Genomic DNA, 24,262 nt, shown 5'->3' on the forward strand with positions numbered 1-24,262 from the left:
ATTTTTTTTTAAAGCTTTACAATCTGTTTAAAGTACAACTCTGTGTGACTGTATGACGTGACCGCCCATTCCTGAGCCGCTCTGGACGGCATAGGTCTCTCCCTTCCTCCTTCATTCACAGTCGGATTTACACCATCATTTTGTGTCTCAATCTTTTTGTGATTTGTACTTAGGACTGCTCGTCAGTCTTTTACATTGACTCACCCTTAAAGGGTTAACTCACAGACTGAGCTCTGCTACATCTGCACTTGCACAGCCTGTGTATTGGTGCAGAGGTGGAGGACTGCATTATTCTTGGCCACGGTACAGACACGTCTCCTGCCGGGGGTTTCCAGAAAAGTGACTTTCGGTTTGGAAGAAGGAGGAGCGATGAGCAGAAGCATAAAGTCTGATAGTGAATGTGAGAGGAGGGGTATGACTGGTGCGTATGAGGCTGTAACCGCGGCCCCCTTGTCTGCAGGCCTCACATGGACCAAAATTTGTAGAGACCTCCAAAAAAAAAAAAAAACATGGGGGGGGGGGGGCTCCTCTGTGAAATGAAGTCTCTAAAACATTTCTCAGTGCCATACAGTCCCCACATAGTACTGCCATCAGGTGCCCACATAATACTGCCATACAGTGCCTACATAATACTGCCATACAGTGCCTACATAATACTGCCATACAATCCAGACATAATACTGCCATACGGTGTCCACATAATACTGTCATATAGTAACCACATAATACTGCCATCCATTGCCCACATAATACTGGCATCCATTACCCACATAATACTGCTATACAGTCTTACAGTACCCACATAATATTACCATACAATGCCCACATAATACTGTCATATAGCACCCACATAATAGTGCTGTACAGTACCCACATAATACTACCATAAAGTGCCTGCATAATAGTTCCATACAGTGCCCACATAATGCAACCATGCACTGCCCACCTAATACTGCGTTACAGTGCCCACATAATACTGTCAGACATTGCCCACATAACACTGCCATACAATGCTCACATAATACTACCATACACTGCCCACATAATTCTGCCATATACTGCCCACATAATATTGCCATAGACTGCCCACCTAATACTGCCATATACTGCCCACCTAATACTGCCTTACAGTACCCACATAATAGTGCCATATAGTACCCCCATAATACTGCCATACATTGCCCATATAATACTACCATACACTGCCCACATAATGCTGTCATAGACTGCCCACCTAATACTGCCTTACAGTACCCACATAATAGTGCCATATAGTACCCCCATAATACTACCATACATTGCCCACATAATGCTGCCATACACTGCCCACATAATGTTGCCATAGACTGCCCACCTAATACTGCTTTACAGTACCCACATAATAGTGCCATATAGTACCCCCATATTACTGCCATACACAGGCCACATAATACTGCCATACACTGGCCACAAAATACTGCCATAAAGTGCCCACATAATGCTGCCATATGCTCTCCACATAATACTGCCATGCAGTACCCACCTTATACTGCCATGCAGTACCCACCTTATACTGCCATCCAATCACAGTACCTACACAATAGTGCCATACAGTACTCACATAATGCTACCATACAGTACCCAAATAATACTGCTATATGATACCCACCTAATACTGCCTTACTATGCCCACATAATACTGCCATACGGTGCCCACATAATACTGCCATACACTGCCCACATTACAATTCCATTTGGAGATAAAGCAGATAGTTATGTCACATACTGGTAAGGATAAGGCCTTTTTGCACACAAACGTATTTTCTTTCCGCGTCCGTTCCCTTTTTTTGCGAACCGTATACTGAGCCATTCATTTCAATGGGTCTGCAAAAAAAAAAAAAACAGAAGGTGCATTCCGTTTTCGTATGTCCGTATTTCCGTTCCGCAAAAAAAATAGAACATGTCCTATTATTGTCCGCATTACGGACAAGGATAGGACTGTTCTATTAAGAGCCAGCTGTTCCGTTCCGCAAAATACGGAATGCAAACGGACATCATCCGTATTTTTTGCGGACCGCCAAATACATACGGTCGTGTGCAAGAGGCCTAAGGGGTCATGCACACGAATGTATTTTCTTTCCGTGTCCATTCCGTATTCCGGATTGTATACGGAACCATTTATTTCAATGGGTTTCCCAAAAAAAACTGAAGGTACTCCGTGCGCATTCCGTTTCCGTATGTCCGTATTTCCGTTCCGCAAAATAATAGAATATGTCCTATTATTGACCGCACTACAGACAAGGATAGTACTGTTCTATTAGGGGCCAGCTGTTCCGTTACGCAAAATAAAGAATGCACACGGACGTCATCCGTATTTTTTGCAGTTCCTTTTTTTGCGGACCGCAAAATACATACGGTCGTGTGCATGAGGCCTAAGAAAAAGGAACCATTTTTTCGAACGTTATCCGATAAACACCCATCAGTGAGGGCCGTGCGAGTCCTGGGCGATACCTGGGCAGGAGCCAAAATTTGGGTCTTTGTTCAGGGACAAAGGTCTAGGAATATGTTGATAAGAGGGGAAACCAGGGACATTTTGTCGCACCAATGTCGCGCGACAATTTTTATGATAGTGTATGGTGTTGCACTGCGACATGCGACATACTGCGACGCGACAGTCTCAATAAGGGTCCATTCACACGTCCGTTATAACACTCCTTTCCGTTCCGATTTAAATCGGAACATTTTTTCAGATCTATTAATTTCAATTGCCTCTGCAAAAATGCGGACACCAATCATAGTGCTGTCCGAATCACGGAATCCGTTCCGTTTTCCTATTTTCGAGTATGCAAATCCTGAAAAAAAATTTAAGCTTGTCCTACTTTCTGTCCGTTTTTCGGGTCCGTTGTCCATTCAAGTCAATGGATCCGCATAAATGCACAAAACCATCCGAATGTCATCCGATTTTGCGGATCCGTTGACAGGAAAATGGATGGAAAAAAAAACGGAATAATGGAAACACGGAACGGATTCGGAAGCACTTTAGTAAAAAAATGGAAGGTTGTACTGAAAAAACGGATCCACAAAAAAAAGGAACGTTTATCTGGAAAGGTAAAAATACTGACGTGTGAATGGACCCTAAATCCTTTCGAAATGGATTTTTCTACGACTGTCGTGTCGCAGTATGTCGCATGTCACATTCCGACACCATAAACTATCATTATAAAAATTGTCGGGCGACAAATGTTGCAGTGTAGTTGTGCCCTGTCTGTAGACACATGTCGTCGTGTACACCTAGCCTAATACTGGGAGCCACAAATGGAGGAAAAATAATACTAGGGGGCACTAATAGAAACATAGAATGTGTCGGCAGATAAGAACCATTTGGCCCATCTAGTCTGCCCAATATACTGAATACTTTGGATAGCCTCTGGCCCTATCTTATATGAAGGATGGCCTTATGCCTATCCCATGCATGCTTAAACTCCTCCACTGTATTTGCAGCTACCACTTCTGCAGGAAGGCTATTCCATGCATCCACTACTCTCTCAGTAAAGTAATACTTCCTGATATTACTTTTAAACCTTTGCCCCTCTAATTTAAAACTATTTCCTCTTGTAGCAGTTTTTCTCCTTTTAAATATTCTCTCCTCTTTTACCTTGTTGATTCCCTTTATGTATTTAGCAGTTTCTATCATATCCCCTCTGTCTCGTCTTTCTTCCAAGCTATACATGTTAAGGTCCTTTAATCTTTCCTGGTAAGTTTTATCCTGCAATCCATGTACCAGTTTAGTAGCTCTTCTCTGAACTCTCTCCAAAGTATCAATATCCTTCTGGAGATATGGTCTCCAGTACTGAGCACAATACTCCAGACGAGGTCTCACTAGTGCTCTGTAGAGCGGCATGAGCGCCTCCCTCTGTCTACTGGTAATGCCTCTCCCTATACACCCAAGCATTCTGCTAGCATCTCCTGCTGCTCTATGACATTGTCTGCCTACCTTTAAATCTTCTGCAATAATGACCCCTAAATCCCTTTCCTCAGATACTGAGGTTAGGACTGTGTCACTGATTTTATATTCTGCTCTTGGGTTTTTACGCCCCAGGTGCATTATCTTGCACTTATCAACATTACATTTTAGTTGCCAGATTTTTGACCATTCCTCTAGTTTTCCTAAATCCTTTTCCATTTGGTGTATCCCTCCAGGAACATCAACCCTGTTACAAATCTTTGTGTCATCAGCAAAAAGACACACCTTACCATCGAGGCCTTCTGCAATTTCACTGATAAAGATATTAAACAATATGGGTCCCAGAACAGATCCCTGAGGTACCCCACTGGTAACAAGACCTTGGTCTGAATATACTCCATTGACTACAACCCTCTGGTGTCTGTCCTTCAGCCACTGCCTAATCCACTCAACAATATGGGAGTCCAAGCCCAAAGACTGCACTTTATTGATAAGCCTTCTATGTGGGACAGTATCAAAAGCCTTACTAAAGTCTAGATATGCGATGTCTACTGCACCTCCGCCATCTATAGTTTTAGTCACCCAATCAAAAAAATCTATAAGATTAGTTTGACATGATCTCCCTGAAGTAAACCCATGCTGTTTTTCATCTTTCAATGGGATTTTAGATGTTCCACAATCCTCTCCTTAATTATGTGGTTTCCATTAATTTCCCCACTATTGATGTCAGGCTTACTGGCCTATAGTTGCCCGATTCCTCCCTACTACCTTTCTTGTGAATGGGCACAACATTTGCTAATTTCCAATCTTCTGGGACGACTCCTGTTACCAGTGATTGGTTAAATAAATCTGTTAAAGGGTTTCTACCACCAGAAACACTGTTATGTAGCTGACTGACATTAGCGATGCGCCCATGTCAGCACTACATAACAGTATGTTTGTAATATTTGTCCCTGCAGCCGTTTTTGTAAAAAAAAACACTTTTATTATATGCTAATGAGCCTCTAGGTGCTATGTGGGCGTAAAATCAGCACCTAGAGGCTCCGTCTACTCACGCTTTATCCCGCCCAGGTCCCCTGTTCTGCCCGCCCTGCTCCTCTTAATTGATGTCACTGTTCCCTGCATCGCAGATGAAATCCCGCGCCTGCGCCGTTCACTTCTGTCTTCGGCGCAGGCGCAGTGAGTGAATGATGCGCTCCTGGTGCCGGATTCCTCACTGTGCCTGCGCCGACTACTTCACAGTGAGGAAGCCGGCATCAGGAGAGCGGCCTTCACTCACTGCGCCTACGCCGAAGACAGAAGTGAACGGCACAGGCGCGGGATTTCGTCAATGATGCGGTGGACCGTGGCATCAATCAAGAGGAGCTGGGCGGAACAGGGGACCTGGGCGGGATAAAGCGTGAGTAGACGGAGCCTCTAGGTGCTGATTTTACGCCCACATAGCACCTAGAGGCTCATTAGCATATAATAAAAGTGTTTTTTTTACAAAAACTGGGAGCCACTAATAGGACATTTTTAATACTAGGGGGCGCTAGCGAGGGCATTCATTTTACTGGGGCCTGTGTTAAGCCACACCCCCACAGCTTAACTTGGCCGGTATTTTGCAGTATTCAGGTTAAATTGCCGTGCTGGCACTTTGCAATAAATACGTTTTGGGTTGCAGTTTTGGCAGTCGGTCTCTATATTTTCGGTTCACCATCACTGATATAACCCCTATAACTGTTTACGTCTATGGAGGTGTGTGAGGGCTCATTTTTTGCGATCTGTATCGGATAGGTATAGGAATCATTTTAACGTAACAGCGTCCCTGATCTTACCTTGGGGAGGCTGTTACGGCCACTCAGATGCCGTAGTCACATTTGACAATGGCATCAGAGGGGTTAAATGACTGCGATCGGCCTTTGAAACAGCACAAACCTGACAGCTGTGGCGCCCGTTGCACTACATGTACAGTGGAAGTTGTCAAGGGGTTAAGCCATAGGCCACAGCACTCACAGAGTTGTACACAGTGACTTAGGCCTCATGCACACGACCATATCCATTTTGCTGTCCGCAAACCGCCGATCCGCAAAATAGGGACACCGTCCCTGTGTGCGCCGCAGTTTTCTCATTCCCTTCACTAGTACTGCCTATTCTTGACTGCACAACAATAGGATATGTTCTATGATTTGCGTAATGGCCACAGGGATGTGGACCGCACATGAATGACACGGGTCATCTGGATGAATAGGTCTATGTGTGATCTGCAAAAAAATGCATGTCCAATGAGGGTCAAAACTACAGTCGTGTGCCTGAGGCCTTGATACACTTATCAAACCTGGTGTAAAGCAAAACTGGCTTAGTTGCCCATAGCAACCAATCAGATTCCACCTTTCATTTTCCAAAACAGCTCTGAAAAATGAAAGCTGCAATCTGATTGGTTGCTATGGGCATCTAAGCCAGTTTTGCTTTACACCAGGTTTGATGAATCTCCCCCATTGTTGTAACCTTCAGCTCTGACTATCAGTATGTTATCCTGCACCGCCATCTTCCCCCCACGTATCTTCAAGGTCCGGGATGGACTAATGTCAGTCCTAGACTTCTTTATACTGCTGAAGTAAAATAATAAAAGTGGAAACACACTAAGTCATGGATTCTGTGGCTTCTGGCTTATGTTCCAGTGGACAAAGTCCTACCATAGAGGACCTGTTTTTAACCAGAGTGCTGACTAAATCTCCTGTATTACATGACGGGAACTGTCATGGCGGCCATAGTGGTTGTCACCTAGTTCTAGCAGCGACCAGTAATAGTCAGAATGTATGGCCTGCCAATCGTATAGTGAAGGCGACCGTGGAATCATGTAGGAGCCAAGAGTCAGTGTCCCCAGATAAAGACTGTGCGTGCTCCTAGTGCATGCGCAGTATGGTGGTTGCCATGGCATTTGAGACGCTACCGCGCAGAAGCCTAATTATGGCTGTGCTGTGAATTGCTGAGGAGACCAAATATTCGCATGTGTGGGCAGACAGCGGTGTAGAGAAGTGGGCGAGATCTTATACATTATTAACACTATGGGGGAGATTTATCAAAACTGGTGCAAGGTAAAACTGGCTTAGTTGCCCATAGCAACCAATCAAATTTCACCTTTTATTTTTCAGACCTCTATCAGAAATCTGATTTGTTGCTATGGGCAACTAAGTCCGTTTTCCTTTATACCAGTTTTAATAAATCTCCCCCATTACGTTTACACGACTGGCAGAATGGGCGCCACTATCACCCACAGGTAGTCTGCGTCGCCCCTTGTAAATGGCCATTGATGCCATGCAGGAGGTTCACAAGTAATGCTGCCATGATGATATGTAGCATATTTGTAATCTTTTGTGTTACTGGAGACAGCTTCACTTCCCCTTTAAGGAACATCTTGTATTGTGACCTCATGATGACATCATAGAGTAAGCTGCCAGTGTTCTTGTGACTTCACCTCTCCTGCCTGGCAGAAACCCATCATACACAATGACAGGGGAACGGAATATGCCAGTATGGATCCTATGCTGTGAGTATCACGTAGGACCGCGTCCGTTACTGGCCAGATGTCGCAGTTCATTCTATCAGACGCTGTATCGTTCTTGTCTTTCCAGTGCTTGTAGCAATGCATGGATCCTATGGACAGCTGGAGGAGGAGTATGACTACGACGAAGATCTTGTGAGTATAGGATATTTGAGGAATATACTCCTTGGCTCTCCTCCAGGAGAAAGAAGGCAGTCTAGCGCCACCTATTAGAGATATTGGAGAGGAAGCATTCTTCCTCCTAGAAGAAACTGAATTCGCATACTTTTCCCATGGAGCATTGCCTTAAAGACTCCACTCGAGCTGGGTCTCTTCATCGAGAACTAGTACATCAAAGACCTGTCACCCATCCAGCACCCTTCTCTGCATGGATGAGGGGGCAAAAGCATTGAAACAGCCGTCTACACATGGATGTCTCTTCATTTTGGAGGAGACTGATTTGGATAAATCCATAGTCGAGTCTCAAACCTTTAAAAAAAAACTCTTACGGACACAGGGAGTACAGATACGCCCTGATGTCCAAGTCCTTAAAGGGGTTATCCCATCATAATGATCTCTGTTAAATCTGTTAATGATTTGACAGTGATCATTTTTGTAAATATATTTGATTAACCCATTCCCACCGTTTAGGAGAAAATTCATCCCCACTTACCTCATTGTTGTGATTCGGTCTCCCCTGGTTACGGCCACCGCTCTTCTCCGGAATCCCGGTGGCCGCGCTTGCGCAGAAGACTCCTTCTTTTCTCCCGGCCGGGCAGCTCGCTGTCCTGAACGCGCACGCCGCCGCTCATGCGCGATGGTGACTTCTTCCTGGCCAGAATAGTACAGAGCCGCGAACGCGCACGTCGGCTCTGTACTATATTGGCCAGGAATAAGTCACCATGGCTCATGCGTTCAGTCCAGCGCGGGGCCTGGCTGGGAGAAGACTTCAATCAAGATGAAGCCCGCCCCCAGCCAGAATCCAGGAAGAGAACGGCGCGCTGGCAGCAGGTAAGTATGAAAATGCAAAGTGGGATAACCCCTTTAACCACTTCAGCCCCGCTAGGTGAAACCCCCTTCATGACCAGAGCACTTTTTACACTTCGGCACTACACTACTTTCACCGTTTATCGCTCGGTCATGCAACTTACCATACAAATGAATTTTACCTCCTTTTCTTCTCACTAATAGAGCTTTCATTTGGTGGTATTTCATTGCTGCTGGCATTTTTACTTTTTTTGTTATTAATCAAAATGTAACGATTTTTTTGCAAAAAAATGACATTTTTCACTTTCAGCTGAAAAATTTTGCAAAAAAAACGACATCCATATATAAATTTTTCGCCAAATTTATTGTTCTACATGTCTTTGATAAAAAAAAAATGTTTGGGCAAAAAAAAAAAATGGTTTGGGTAAAAGTTATAGCATTTACAAACTATGGTACAAAAATGTGAATTTCCGCTTTTTGAAACAGCTCTGACTTTCTGAGCACCTGTCATGATTCCTGAGGTTCTACAATGCCCAAACAGTAGAAAACCCCCACAAATGACCCCATTTCGGAAAGTAGACACCCTAAGGTATTCGCTGATGGGCATAGTGAGTTCATAGAACTTTTAATTTTTTGTCACAAGTTAGCGGAAAATGATGATGATTTTATTTTTTTTATTTTTTCTTACAAAGTCTCATATTCCACTAACTTGCGACAAAAAATAAAAAATTCTAGGAACTCACAATGCCCCTCACAGAATACCTTGGGGTGTCTTCTTTCCAAAATGGGGTCACTTGTGGGGTAGTTATGCAGTGTCCCAGGGGGTCAGTAGTGTATGCTGGGCTTTGTAGTGCAGATTGACCACTAACCTGGGATCCACTGTCGTCTTCAATTGGGGCAAATACTGGAACAGGCAGGTATTTAACAGTTCGTGACGCCAGTGTCAATTAAACGGTGACACGCCGTGTAGGATATTGTAGAAGAATGAAGCAAGCACAGGATAGCCAACAAAAACTGGAACTTTACTGAATATCAGCAATAGTAATACATGGACGCAGTTGGAAGCGCAGTTCCATGAAAGACAGTTGGTTTTCCATAAAGATACAGGTGGTTCTTGGGAATTACAGAATGGCCGGTCTTAGCAATGTATAATACAGAGTGTTGATTGCAGGAGATGCAGTACAGGCGGCTTACACACTATTCCCGACTGGTCCTGAAACATGTGACTTTCTCTCCAAGGTCTAATGCCCTTTATCTGGCGTACCCTTGAAGCTGTCCTTATCTAGTACCTCCTCTGTTATCTTGAGTACCTCTTGCTTTATCTGATCGGCCTCTGTGGTAATCTGTGTCTTGGCTTGTGGCTTGCTTATGCTGCTTCAGCTAAACGGATGGTGACTCAGGAGGGGAACCTTTTCCTTGGATCCGGAACCCGGTTACAGGGCCTTTACTACCCTCTCCTAGTCGGCAGGCTTCAGGCCTGCTCTGCTCTCACAGGCCCATAGCCTGGCCTTCTCTCAGACACAGGATCATTTCTGACCTCTGCTCCCACTGTCTGTCTCCTGCTACTACTTCCTGACTGGGCCTTATATAACCTAGGGTTCCCTAGCTCCCTCTAGTGACTCAGAGCTGGAACTACACCCTAGCCGGCCTGCAAATGCACGTTTCACAGTAACAGGAAAATACATAGCATGACATTATAAGATATTCTATACCAACCTCCCCAAAAATACAGGGGGAACGACAATACCCAAGTGACCCTTCTGTAGTGACGGGGTATTACTCTCCCGTACACTACATACCCCGCTGCTTTAAGCTGAGTACGACCTCGTACTCCATCAGGGCCCGCCCAACTGGAATCATGACCTGAAATAGAGGAAGACACATGCATACATACATATATGTCAATTACACTCTTATCAGACCCAATTGGAAATGGTGAAGTCTGGTGACAAGGGGCGTCGTTCTCTTTTTCACAGGATAGTGAGTGGAACGGGGGCGCTGACCTGGCACAGCGGATGTTGAAAGAACCAGGATAGTCCATGACAATAAATAAGTCCATAATAAATTAACCTCTCAGAGGCTTGCACATAGGAAGTCCATCTCTGGGCACATATACTTGAATAAAAAAAAACGGTTATTAAATACTGTCAGCAGCACATATATAAAATGACAATACAGGACTCTGACAATACCAGGGCCTTGTTATCCTGGCAAGTCCTGCTTACCCTTTAAAATAGTGCTGACATAAAAATGTCTTTTCAACCTGAAATGGGGGTAAAAAGGGGTAAAATGGTGCAACACTTTAAGGCACAACTGGGATAATAGCAGCAGACCGGATGTCCCAAACATAACAAGGGCAGCTGGAAGCAGTGGTATACAGTGGCACATTACTCAGCTAGGATGCCACCGGCCGTGTGTAACTGGCAGCGAGCTTGACCAGCTCTGCCAACTGGAGGGACAAAACGGCCATTAAGGAGATGGACATGAGGGCAGGAGTACTCACAGACGAGTATCATGTTCTTCCTCGGCTGATGAATCGACGTACGGAACCTGCAGCAATTGTTCTGGCAAGGCCGGCCACATTTGGAATCCATCCCCTCTTACAATCTTTAGAGGGGGAGGCTTGTCTTTCATGGCCTCCATTTCGGCCTCCGTCCTAGGAAACGGGAACCACCGCACGCCTCCTGCGCAGCCGAGGTCCGCCACCCAATACACCCTCTTGCGTAGGGCCTCTAGTTCAGCTTTAGTGCAGGTGAGCGGGGCTACTGGAGGTTCAGGGGCTGTGACCGCTGGGGTAACAATGGCAGCTGCTCCTTGGCGCCGGGCCTCAGCACATTCCTCTGCTCGCCGGCAGCTGTCCTGCCGCTCCTTCTCTTCCTCACGTCTCACTGCATCCGGAGGGGGATACCGCTCCTCCAGCCCCTGCAGCACGATGGGCTCCCAGAAAACGTCGGGACTGAGGTACGCCTGGCTATGCAGATGGGTGGTTCGGGCCTGTTCCACGTGCGTTCTCTCTGTCTCAACTGGTTCTGACCTCTCTTTCCCAGAGTCCCAGTTCTCAGCCGGCGCCTTCGGGCAAGTCACTGCGGTGGCGTAGGGACCCCTTAGACTTTCGGCGGGGGTGTACTCAACGATCTCTCCCACAGTTAAATTATGGAGATGCTCCGGGAGATAGTGCCGCTTCACCGATCGCCGGTTTACATAGAAGTCCCGGCCAGTCCCCAACTCCTGGATAAACCCGTAGCCTTTCTCTTTATCAAAGGACACCACGATCCCGCGGCGCCTTTCTAGCTGGGGCTTACCCGGAAAGGAGTCTCCTTGTATGGACTTAGCCATTTCTTCAAACCGCTTCTTCCGGCTGGTGTTCTTTTTCGCCACCGCGGCTCTCAACTCCTCCATAATAGCCGGCCATTCTGCGTGCCGGCGACGGATCGGTGGGGACTCAGGTCGGGCGATACTTAAGTCCATGGCCTGGGCCCAGGGGGTGGCCGTCCAGGCTAGAGGGTTCCACGGCCCCAACTCAGGAAAGTCCGGTGGAGTGGCGCCCCACTCGCACGTGGTCTCGACTTCTCTCTCTGCAGCACACGCCATCTCTCCTCTTCCTGGTTGCCGCGTCGACACTGACTCCTCCCACGCACTGGGCCAGTCTATCTCCATCTGAGCCCCGCCTCCCAGGCGTAACTCTTCAAAGTAGTCAGCCGCGTCGTCACTCCTCAAGGTGGGTGGCGCTCCAGGGCAATCGTCTCCTCCTTCTTCTTGGAAGGTTTCGGCGCCAAATATTCGCGCCTCTGCACATCCTGATGGCGCAGTAAAAAGCCTCATGGCGTCGGCGGCCATTTTAAGTGTCCTGATGCCGCAATTCACTGACAGCAAGCAGGATGATGAAAAGTCCAATAAAACACAGTCCACAAATGCGATTTTCTCTCTGGGGGTAGCGCAACACAGTACAGCGTCTCTGATTCCTCCCAGGCACAATTGTAATCCACAGGTTTAGAAATAAAGGTTACAGTCTTTGTAAAACGGTGGTGGAATAGTTAAAGCACACAGTTCACACTTCTCTGCACTGTAGAAGTATGCGAATCCTGTTCATGACGCCAAAAAGAGCGATGCAGTGTCCCAGGGGGTCAGTAGTGTATGCTGGGCTTTGTAGTGCAGATTGACCACTAACCTGGGATCCACTGTCGTCTTCAATTGGGGCAAATACTGGAACAGGCAGGTATTTAACAGTTCGTGATGCCAGTGTCAATTAAACGGTGACACGCCGTGTAGGATATTGTAGAAGAATGAAGCAAGCACAGGATAGCCAACAAAAACTGGAACTTTACTGAATATCAGCAATAGTAATACATGGACGCAGTTGGAAGCGCAGTTCCATGAAAGACAGTTGGTTTTCCATAAAGATACAGGTGGTTCTTGGGAATTACAGAATGGCCGGTCTTAGCAATGTATAATACAGAGTGTTGATTGCAGGAGATGCAGTACAGGCGGCTTACACACTATTCCTGACTGGTCCTGAAACATGTGACTTTCTCTCCAAGGTCTAATGCCCTTTATCTGGCGTACCCTTGAAGCTGTCCTTATCTAGTACCTCCTCTGTTATCTTGAGTACCTCTTGCTTTATCTGATCGGCCTCTGTGGTAATCTGTGTCTTGGCTTGTGGCTTGCTTATGCTGCTTCAGCTAAACGGATGGTGACTCAGGAGGGGAACCTTTTCCTTGGATCCGGAACCCGGTTACAGGGCCTTTACTACCCTCTCCTAGTCGGCAGGCTTCAGGCCTGCTCTGCTCTCACAGGCCCATAGCTTGGCCTTCTCTCAGACACAGGATCATTTCTGACCTCTGCTCCCACTGTCTGTCTCCTGCTACTACTTCCTGACTGGGCCTTATATAACCTAGGGTTCCCTAGCTCCCTCTAGTGACTCAGAGCTGGAACTACACCCTAGCCGGCCTGCAAATGCACGTTTCACAGTAACAGGAAAATACATAGCATGACATTATAAGATATTCTATACCAACCTCCCCAAAAATACAGGGGGAACGACAATACCCAAGTGACCCTTCTGTAGTGACGGGGTATTACTCTCCCGTACACTACAGTTATACTGCCCTGGCAATTTAGGGGCCCAAATGTGTGAGAAGAACATTGCAATCAAAATGTGTAAAAAATGACCGGTGAAATCCAAAAGGTGCACTTTGGAATATGTGCCCCTTTGCCCACCTTGGCAGCAAAAAAGTGTGACACATCTGGTATCGCCGTACTCAGGAGAAGTTGGGGAATGTGTTTTGGGGTGTCATTTTACATATACCCATGCTGGGTGAGAGAAATATCTTGGTCAAATGCCAACTTTGTATAAAAAAATGGGAAAAGTTGTCTTTTGCCAAGATATTTCTCTCATCCAGCATGGGTATATGTAAAATGACCCCCCAAAACACATTCCCCAACTTCTCCTGAGTACGGCGATACCAGATGTGTCACACTTTTTTGCTGCCAAGGTGGGCAAAGGGGTGCATATTCCAAAGTGCACCTTTCAGATTTTGCAGGCCATTTTTTACACATTTTGATTGCAAGGTACTTCTCACACATTTGGGCCCCTAAATTGCCAGGGCAGTATAACTACGCCACAAGTGACCCCATTTTGGAAAGAAGACACCCCAAGGTATTCCGTGAGGGGCATAGCGATTTCCTAGAATTTTTTATTTTTTGTCACAAGTTAGCGGAAAATTATGATTTTTTTTTCTTCTCTTTTTTCCTTACAAAGTCTCATATTCCACTAACTTGAGACAAAAAATAAAAAATTCTAGGAACTCGCCATGCCCCTCACAGAATACCTTGGGGTGTCTTCTTTCCAAAATGGGGTCACTTGTGGCGTAGTTATACTGCCCTGGCAATTTAGGGGCCCAAATGTGTGAGAAGTACCTTGCAATCAAAATGTGTAAAAAATGGCCTGCAAAATCTGAAAGGTGCACTTTGGAATATGCACCCCTTTGCCCACCTTGGCAGCAAAAAAGTGTGACACATCTGGTATCGCCGTACTCAGGAGAAGTTGGGGAATGTGTTTTGGGGTGTCATTTTACATATACCCATGCTGGGTGAGAAAAATATCTTGGTCAAATGCCAACTTTGTATAAAAAAATGGGAAAAGTTGTCTTTTGCCAAGATATTTCTCTCATCCAGCATGGGTATATGTAAAATGACCCCCCAAAACACATTCCCCAACTTCTCCTGAGTACGGCGATACCAGATGTGTCACACTTTTTTGCTGCCAAGGTGGGCAAAGGGGCACATATTCCAAAGTGCACCTTTTGGATTTCACCGGTCATTTTTTACACATTTTGATTGCAATGTTCTTCTCACACATTTGGGCCCCTAAATTGCCAGGGCAGTATAACTACCCCACAAGTGACCCCATTTTGGAAAGAAGACACCCCAAGGTATTCCGTGAGGGGCATGGCGAGTTCCTAGAATTTTTTATTTTTTGTCGCAAGTTAGTGGAATATGAGTCTTTGTAAGGAAAAAAGAAAAAAAAAGAAAAATCATCATTTTCCGCTAACTTGTGACAAAAAATAAAAAATTCTAGGAACTCGCCGTGCCCCTCACGGAATACCTTGGGGTGTCTTCTTTCCAAAATGGGGTCACTTGTGGCGTAGTTATACTGCCCTGGCAATTTAGGGGCCCAAATGTGTAAGAAGTACCTTGCAATCAAAATGTGTAAAAAATGGCCTGCGAAATCCGAAAGGTGCACTTTGGAATATGTGCCCCTTTGCCCACCTTGGCTGCAAAAAAGTGTCACACATGTGGTATCGCCGTACTCAGGAGAAGTTGGGGAATGTGTTTTGGGGGGTCATTTTACATATACCCATGCTGGGTGAGAGAAATATCTTGGCAAAAGACAACTTTTCCCATTTTTTTTATACAAAGTTGGCATTTGACCAAGATATTTATCTCACCCAGCATGGGTATATGTAAAATGACACCCCAAAACACATTGCCCAACTTCTCCTGAGTACGGCGATACCACATGTGTGACACTTTTTTGCAGCCTAGATGCGCAAAGGGGCCCAAATTCCTTTTAGGAGGGCATTTTTAGACATTTGGATCCCAGACTTCTTCTCACACTTTCGGGCCCCTAAAAAGCCAGGGCAGTATAAATACCCCACATGTGACCCCACTTTGGAAAGAAGACACCCCAAGGTATTCAATGAGGGGCATGGCGAGTTCCTAGAATTATTTTTTTTTTGCATAAGTTAGCGGATATTGATTTTTTTTTTGTTTTTTTCTCACAAAGTCTCACTTTCCGCTAACTTAGGACAAAAATTTCAATCTTTCATGGACTCAATATGCCCCTCACGGAATACCTTGGGGTGTCTTCTTTCCGAAATGGGGTCACATGTGGGGTATTTATACTGCCCTGGCTTTTTAGGGGCCCTAAAGCGTGAGAAGAAGTCTGGAATATAAATGTCTAAAAATGTTTACGCATTTGGATTCCGTGAGGGGTATGGTGCGTCCATGTGAGATTTTATTTTTTGACACAAGTTAGTGGAATATGAGACTTTGTAAGAAAAAACAAAAACAAAAACAAACAAAAAATTTCCGCTAACTTGTGCCAAAAAAAATGTCTGAATGGAGCCTTACCAGGGGGGGGGTGATCAATGACAGGGGGGTGATCACCCATATAGACTCCCTGATCACCCCCCTGTCATTGATCACCCCCCCTGTAAGGCTCCATTCAGACATCCGCATGATTTTTTACGGATCCATGGATACATGGATCGGATCCACAGAACGCATGCGGACGTCTGAATGGAGCCTTACAGGGGGGTTATCAATGACAGGGGGTGATCAGGGTGATCAGGGTGATCACCCCCCTGTCACTGATCACCCCCCCTGTAAGGCTCCATTCAGACATCCGCATGATTTTTTACGGATCCATGGATACATGGATCGGATCCACAAAACGCATGCGGACGTCTGAATGGAGCCTTACAGGGGGGTTATCAATGACAGGGGGTGATCAGGGTAATCAGGGTGATCACCCCCCTGTCACTGATCACCCCCCCTGTAAGGCTCCATTCAGACATCCGCATGATTTTTTACGGATCCATGGATACATGGATCGGATCCACAGAACGCATGCGGACGTCTGAATGGAGCCTTACATGGGGGTTATCAAAGACAGGGGGTGATCAGGGTAATCAGGGTGATCACCCCCCCTGTAAGGCTCCATTCAGACATCCGCATGATTTTTTACGGATCCATGGATACATGGATCGGATCCACAGAACGCATGCGGACGTCTGAATGGAGCCTTACAGGGGGGTTATCAATGACAGGGGGTGATCAGGGTAATCAGGGTGATCACCCCCCTGTCACTGATCACCCCCCCTGTAAGGCTCCATTCAGACATCCGCATGATTTTTTACGGATCCATGGATACATGGATCGGATCCACAGAACGCATGCGGACGTCTGAATGGAGCCTTACAGGGGGGTTATCAATGACAGGGGGTGATCAGTGTAATCAGGGTGATCACCCCCCTGTCACTGATCACCCCCCCTGTAAGGCTCCATTCAGACATCCGCATGATTTTTTACGGATCCATGGATCGGATCCACAAAACGCATGCGGACGTCTGAATGGAGCCTTACAGGGGGGTTATCAATGACAGGGGGGTGATCAGGGAGTGTATATGGGTGATCACCCGCCTGTCATTGATCACCCCCTGTAAGGCTCCATTCAGACGTCCGCATGTGTTTTGCGGATCCGATCCATGTATCCATGGATCCGTAAAAATCATGCGGACGTCTGAATGGAGCCTTACAGGGGAGTGATCAATGACAGGGGGGTGATCAATGACAGGGGGTGATCAGGGAGTGTATATGGGTGATCACCCGCCTGTCATTGATCACCCCCCTGTAAGGCTCCATTCAGACGTCCGTATGCTTTTTGCGGATCCGATCCATGTATCCGTGGATCCGTAAAAATCATACGGACGTCTGAACGGAGCCTGACAGGGGGGTGATCAATGACAGGGCGGTGATCAATGACAGGGGGGTGATCAGGGAGTTTATATGGGGTGATCATGGGTGATCGGGGGTTTATAAGGGGTTAATAAGTGACGGGGGGGGGGGGTGTAGTGTAGTGTGGTGTTTGGTGCGACTGTACTGACCTACCTGAGTCCTCTGGTGGTCGATCCTAACAAAAGGGACCACCAGAGGACCAGGTAGGAGGTATATTAGACGCTGTTATCAAAAAAGCGTCTAATATACCTGTTAGGGGTTAAAAAATTCGGATCTCCAGCCTGCCAGCGAACGATCGCCGCTGGCATGCTGGAGATCCACTCGCTTACCTTCCGTTCCTGTGAGCGCGCGCGCCTGTGCGCGCGCGTTCACAGGAAATCTCGGCTCTCGCGGGAGGACGCGTATATGCGTCCACCCAGAAGAGCAGGACCGCCGGCAGGACGCAATCCTGCGTACGGCGGTCCTGAGGTGGTTAAGGACACAGGGCGTACCTGTACGCCCTGTGTATTTCCGATCACCGCCGCGCGGCAGGCGGTGATTGCAACAGAGTGCCTGCTGAAATCATTCAGCATGAACTCTGCAATACCCAGGGGGGTCCTGTGACTCCCCCCCGTATCGGCGATCGCAGCAAACCGCAGGTCAATTCAGACCTGCGGTTTGCTGCGTTTCCGGGTCATTCGGGTCTCCGGTGACCCGTAAACCTGGAATAGGATGGTGAGCTGTGGTGTGATAATACACCACCAATCACCATCCTTAGATCCTGAGACGTGATGTCAGTGCCACCTCTCAGGATCTAAGGATGGTGATTGGCGGTGTATTATCACATTGCATCCTATATGGAAGAGACAAACAGCCTTGTGCTTGGGTCCCGGGCCCTTATGTTCGCCCATGATTGTTAATCCAGCTGCTGCTACTCCACGGCCATGTGCTGAGCTCTAATAATAAGGGAGAAGCTGTTCTACCATACAGATGTGGAAGAGCCCACTGAATTTAACTGTTTTGTTCCTTCTCTCTGTGTTCAGATACAGCAATAGGGTTGCCTGTTATCCTGCAAAAGAGCTCAGGTTATGCATTATGATATCACATTGAGCCAAATGAGAAACTAAGTTCTGCTACATCTGTGTGGTGCAGGAAAAATTGATTGTTCATCAGTTTTTTTGTGTGGAGGAGTACCTGCAATCTTTAGGACATTGGTATCTAACCCCTGGTTCTCCAGCCACCAGATAGTGAGCACATGCTAGAAGTACCAATCTTGCATCAGCTAGAGAGCCCCAGATTGGAGAGATATTAGGGTATGCCCCGATGGTCAAGCCATGCCAACCCGCAGCAGGCAATGGTCGTAAAAATGTACCGCAAATTTGTGCAGCCATAGGCTCCACTGTCAGGTTGCAAACTTAGAGTGTTTTCACCCTAGGTTTTTGTTTTTTGTCTGAACTTTTTTGTAGCAAAAACCGCTGCAGCCAGCTGTATGTAACAGCTAGCTGCAGCGGTTTTTGCTACAAAAAAGTAGGAAAAGAGACATATTAGGAAAAGAGACATATTAGCTATTGACGCGTCCGTAAGAATCTGCTCTATAAAAATAACACATGACCTAACCCCTCAAATGAACAGTCAAAAAAATAAAATAAAAACGGTGCCAAAACAGCAATTTTTTGTAAAATTTTCCATTTTAATCTATTTCTTACGTTAACAAAGCAAGGGTTAACAGCCAAAAAAAGCTCAATATTTATTGCCCTGATTCTGTAGTTTATAGAAACATCCCATATGTGGTCGTAAACTACTGTACTGGCACACGGCAGGGTGCAGAAGGAAAGGAACACAATAAGGTTTCTGGAAGGCATATGGTGTTCCTTTCCTTCTGCGCCCTGCCGTGTGCCCGTACAGTAGTTTACGACCACATTTGGGGTGTTTCTATAAACTACAGAATCAGGGAAATAAATACTGAGGTTTTTTTGGCTGTTAACCCTTGCTTTGTTACTGGAAAAAATGGATTAAAATGGAAATTCTGAAATTTCATCTCCATTTGCCAATAACTTTTGTGGAACACCTAAAGGGTTAACAAAGTTTGTAAAATCTGTTTTCAATACCTTGAGGGGTGTAGTTTCTAAAATGGGGTCATTTTTGGGTGGTTTCTATTATGTAAGCCTCACAAAGTGACTTCAGACCTGAACTGGTTCTTAAAAAGTGGGTTTTGGAAAATTTCTGGAAAATTTCAAGATTTGCTTCTAAACTTTTAACCCTTGTAACGTCCCCATAAAATAAAATGACATTCCCAAAATGATCCAAAAATGAAGTAGACATATGGGGAATGTAAATTAATAACTATTTTTTGGAGGTATTACTATGTATTATAGAAGTAGAGAAATTGAAACTTGGAAATTTGCTAATTTTTCAAAATTTGTGGTAAATAAAAATGTTTTTTTTTTTACTCCATTTACCAGTGTCATGAAGTACAATATGTGACAAAAAATACTATTTTAGAATGTCCTGGATAAGTAAAAGTGTTTTAAAGTTGTTCACACATAAAGTGACACTGGTCAGATTTGCAAAAAATTGCCTGGTCCTTAAAGGGACACTGACAGGCCCAAAAAGCATATTTAGGTATATATATGGCAGTACAGGTCATATAAAGTGTATTAGAATCATCTAAGTATCCCCCCTGTCCACCATATAAATACAGTAAAAATAAGTTTTATAACCTGCTTTCATCGTGTTCAATCTGCCCAAGGGGCGGTGTTTCATCTGAACTTGCGCCCAGCCAGCCTCGCCACAACTGCCGTTTGAAGCGCCGCCCAGCTAATCAATATTCACTTCGCTGGGCGGCTACTCTGAAGCGCTGCTGTGCCCGGCGCATGCGCATTAAGCAGAGGCTGCATCGGCCTCTGGGAATCAGACTGTGCGCAGGCACGATGCGATCCCGGCCAGTGAGGGTGCCGGGCGCATGCGCTGAAGATGGCCGGGGACACTAGTAGCCGCCCAGCGAAGTGAATATTGATTAGCTGGGCGGCGCTTCAAACGGCAGTTGTGGCGAGGCTGGCTGGGCGCAAGTTCAGATGAAACACCGCCCCTTGGGCAGATTGAACACGATGAAAGCAGGTTATAAAACTTATTTTTACTGTATTTATATGGTGGACAGGGGGGATACTTAGATGATTCTAATACACTTTATATGACCTGTACTGCCATATATATACCTAAATATGCTTTTTGGGCCTGTCAGTGTCCCTTTAAGGTGAAAATGAGCCGGGTCCTTAAGGGGTTAAGGGTTGAACATTGACTTACAGAGTGACCATCTCCAATGGTTGACACTAGAGAGACAGCTTTCTTCTTCCTTTTGGAGAACTAATTTGCATACTTTTTCCCAGGGAGCATTGCCTGTTAGACTCCACACCAGCTGGGTCTCTTCAATAAGAACCATTACCCAGTATGGGCTATGTATATAAGAAAAAGTTTTTATTACACATATGGTTGGATTATGCATCCTAGAGCCAGTCCAACGGTGGTGCATAACATGGCTGAAGAATTAAAACTTATATCACCCATATGTGTAACACAACAGCTAGACACTCATGGCCCATAGTCTTCCACCAAAGCATTAGTCTGCTGTAGCTGAGGTTGATAATGCAATGCCTCATGATTGTGGGTTGACCCACCAGGATAGAGATAGTGACGTTGCAGTAGACTGTAGGAGTCACCTTTAGCCACAGTCTTCCTGCCAATATGGGTCATCAAATATTTTACCTTGAGAGGATGAGATGTTTTGCGGCATGTTCTTGGCTCACATTGAATGTTTTGCCGTACAGCCGACTATCACTCCATCTGTAGAGATGACACACCCATCATCCACCACCAAACATTCCTCCGAAGACACCACCATAAGTGAAGCTACGACTGGTTCTTTCCAAACCACAACTGGAGCTCACCTTGATATCACCAGACCAAGCAATGCCACCCATACTGCAACGATGACCACAGTGGCCACTGAGACCAGGAGCAGCTCTTACCGACCCCAGAACATCGCAGGTAGAGATAATATTGAGTGAGAATATGGATGCTAAGTGGTCCTCTCTTTCTTTTGCTCCATAAACTATTCTATGTTCTTTTATTTTCAGGGTCTGCAAAAATATCTCCTTGCAAATGTGCCGACACTTATTCCCTGTACCTTCTCCGCACGTGGGCGGTTGTGCTGACCATTTTTTTTCTTTCAAAGATACTTTTACTGATTGGTGTAATGGTGCTTTTTAAGAACAAGAAAAATCAGATGATGATGATGACTTGGATCAACCACCATTGTCCCTGAGATATTTTGCTTTAATAAAGATGGTCTAATCTTGAATAGCATAATATATGGAGTCTGAATTACAGTGCAGAGGTGGATCTTACATGTGCCTAGAGAAGAAGGACACGTTGACACTTTGAGTTCAGGAACACACAGACAATTGCAGCACCCCAGTATATTAGGTATCTGCAAATGTTTTTTTCCTATTGTTATGTACACCCAGCATGACCTGGAATGGTTGGCAGGAACCACCCTGTTCCTCTCTTCTTGGCAGGAGTGGGCTGGTGCAACTTCCTGTCTGGAGGGGGAGTCTAGTCTAGTGAGTGAGGAGGGAGGAAAACGTCCATGTGTCATGCCCCACTCTGACGATGTGCGGAGGTCGGCCAGGATAGCAGCACGAGTTTAGTGTTTGTTTTGGAGCCGTGCTGGATCCGCCTCTCATCAGGTGCACTGGGTGGGGTCATTAGTTTAAATAGCTCACCAGCCCAGTGCTCTGAGCGGATTATACAAATCATTGTGGTCTTGGAAGCTAGGAAGGAAGGTTGTCTGTCTGTTCCAGCTCAGAAAGATAAGTGTGATTTCTAGTTTGGTTGTTTTGTGTCATCTCTCCCATCCAGGTTCTGTGCGAGCAGGCTGCTCCTATTTCCCCTCTTCACCATCTCAGGGAATTTGGGGTTTTGTCAGCCCAGGCACGGGGACACATCATACCTACCTTTAAGGTCTGCATGTGGGCTGAGCAGAGCAGGGAAAGAGGTCAGGGGTTAGCTAGGAGGTGACCCTTCCCCTGTCTCTCGCCCAGAGCCTGGTTGCTGGGTTATCTGTGAGTCTGAGTGCACGCCCGCCGTGACACCATGTGCTCCTTATCCTTAGGCCTCAGGATCCAGATTCAAAACAATTCCACCTCCTCGGTCTCAAAATCCACCAGCAATCACAGCTCTTTTATCCTTTAAAGGAACACGACATAGTGCAATACCCACGGGTTATTTACATATTTTATTTTACTTACAAGATCGACACTTGTTCACCTCACATATAAAATAAATTTTATATGGTGTTCAGACATGCATCACAGTCCCCATTTCTTTGGCCATATACATAGTATTTAAAAAGAAAACATTTTTAAAATTTGGAAGTTGATCTAACAGAAGTAACACAAAGACTTACCACGTGTGACCAGAGAGGAACGACCCCAGAAGAAGCAGACAGCGAAACCCGGGTCGGGCAATGTGATGTGAACAAGTGTCGATCTTGTAAGTAAAACAAAATACGTAGTGTTTCAATAACCCGTGGGTATTGCACTATGTCGTGTTCCTTTTAAAGGATAAAAGAGCTGTGATTGCTGGTGGATATTGAGACCGAGTTGCTGGAAGTGTTTTGGATCGAGATAAAATCGTCTTGTGGAAGTGTTGCTGTGTGTGAACTGTTCCTTACTGATGAAGTTCAAGCGCGGACCCTAAATTGCAGTTTATTTTGGTTAAGAAATAAGACCTACTCCTGTTGTTTGGGACTGCTGCTGATTGTGCCGCTTGGAAGACCACACAAAATATCTTTTGTTCCTTTCTTCAGGCTCTAGAGACTAACTGATCTCTGTGAAAATGACTGCTTCTGCAAAAGAAAGAAAAGAAGGAAGGAAGGAAGGTTGTGGTGTATGTATGTATGCTTTTACACTATTTGCTATCCACATGGTTAGCAAATAGTGTAAAAAGGGCAAAAAATTACAAAAAGAGGGCCTTTCTGAGAGGTCAGCTGTAGCCTTTAAAAAGTATAAAGAACTAAATAAATTATGTAAGGGGGTGGCCAAAGAAAGTAAGACCAACCCCAAAGCATTCTTCAAATACATACAGTACAGTAGATAATAATCTGCATGCAGCATATGTCCTAGGGGGAGTGAAACTGGGAGAGTCTCTGGTTAAAAAAGGATCTGGGTGTATTAGTAGATCATAAACTAAATAACAGCATGCAATGCCAGTCGGCTGCCTCCATGATTAACCTGTACAAATATATAAGGTAAAAAAGAGAGAAAGAAAGAAACTGCATGGCCAAGCAAAGGAGTCAGCAAGGTAAACCTACAACTACAGCTAACCAGAATTTGCTGCTTGTGAGGAACTACCGTTAAGACACCCATCACACTTAACCACATCCTGGCCAGACGTCCCTCTATAGACCTGTATGCCACAGTGGACATGACTACCATAATTGCCAGATTACAGTTGCTAGCTAGAGATGCTACTGAGGCAGACTTTAGCAAGATGGCATACCAAGAGGGCCATTTTCTGCCGCAACATCAAGGGCACCTCAAAGTATCATCTGGTAGGAGCACCAACTACAGGGATTCCCCTGAGGGAAAAAAGGTGCCCATTCCTCTCACTGCACGGCCTTAGGGAGCAATGGCTGAGGGAAACCACTATAACACATCCTAAAGTAAGAACCACTACCACTCCCATGCTCTGCTTCTCAAGAGCTCACTGCACAATCCTCGAGAAACTTGTATTTTAATTGACCACACAAGATG

At 45.7% G+C, this 24,262-nt stretch overlaps 1 protein-coding gene across 2 annotated transcripts in view; it reads left to right on the forward strand.

Annotated features, from left to right (window-relative positions):
- The window catches only part of LOC122946498, a 29,906-nt gene extending 8,099 nt beyond the window's left edge, over nt 1–21,807 (forward strand). Inside the window, exons 1-5 of one of the 2 annotated variants that reach the window (XM_044306185.1) lie at nt 54–421; nt 7,316–7,472; nt 7,558–7,622; nt 21,275–21,494; nt 21,584–21,807. In XM_044306185.1, the coding sequence (XP_044162120.1) occupies nt 7,433–7,472; nt 7,558–7,622; nt 21,275–21,494; nt 21,584–21,771 (513 nt within the window). In that variant the 5' untranslated portion in view covers nt 54–421; nt 7,316–7,432 and the 3' untranslated portion in view covers nt 21,772–21,807. Of the gene's footprint in view, nt 1–53; nt 422–7,315; nt 7,473–7,557; nt 7,623–21,274; nt 21,495–21,583 lie in introns of those variants that run through there. The other variant, XM_044306184.1, reaches the window with a different exon arrangement.
- Nucleotides 21,808–24,262: the final 2,455 nt, after the last annotated feature.

The sequence above is a fragment of the Bufo gargarizans genome, chromosome 9 (assembly GCF_014858855.1).
Source record: "Bufo gargarizans isolate SCDJY-AF-19 chromosome 9, ASM1485885v1, whole genome shotgun sequence".
Taxonomy (NCBI): Eukaryota; Metazoa; Chordata; class Amphibia; order Anura; family Bufonidae; genus Bufo; species Bufo gargarizans.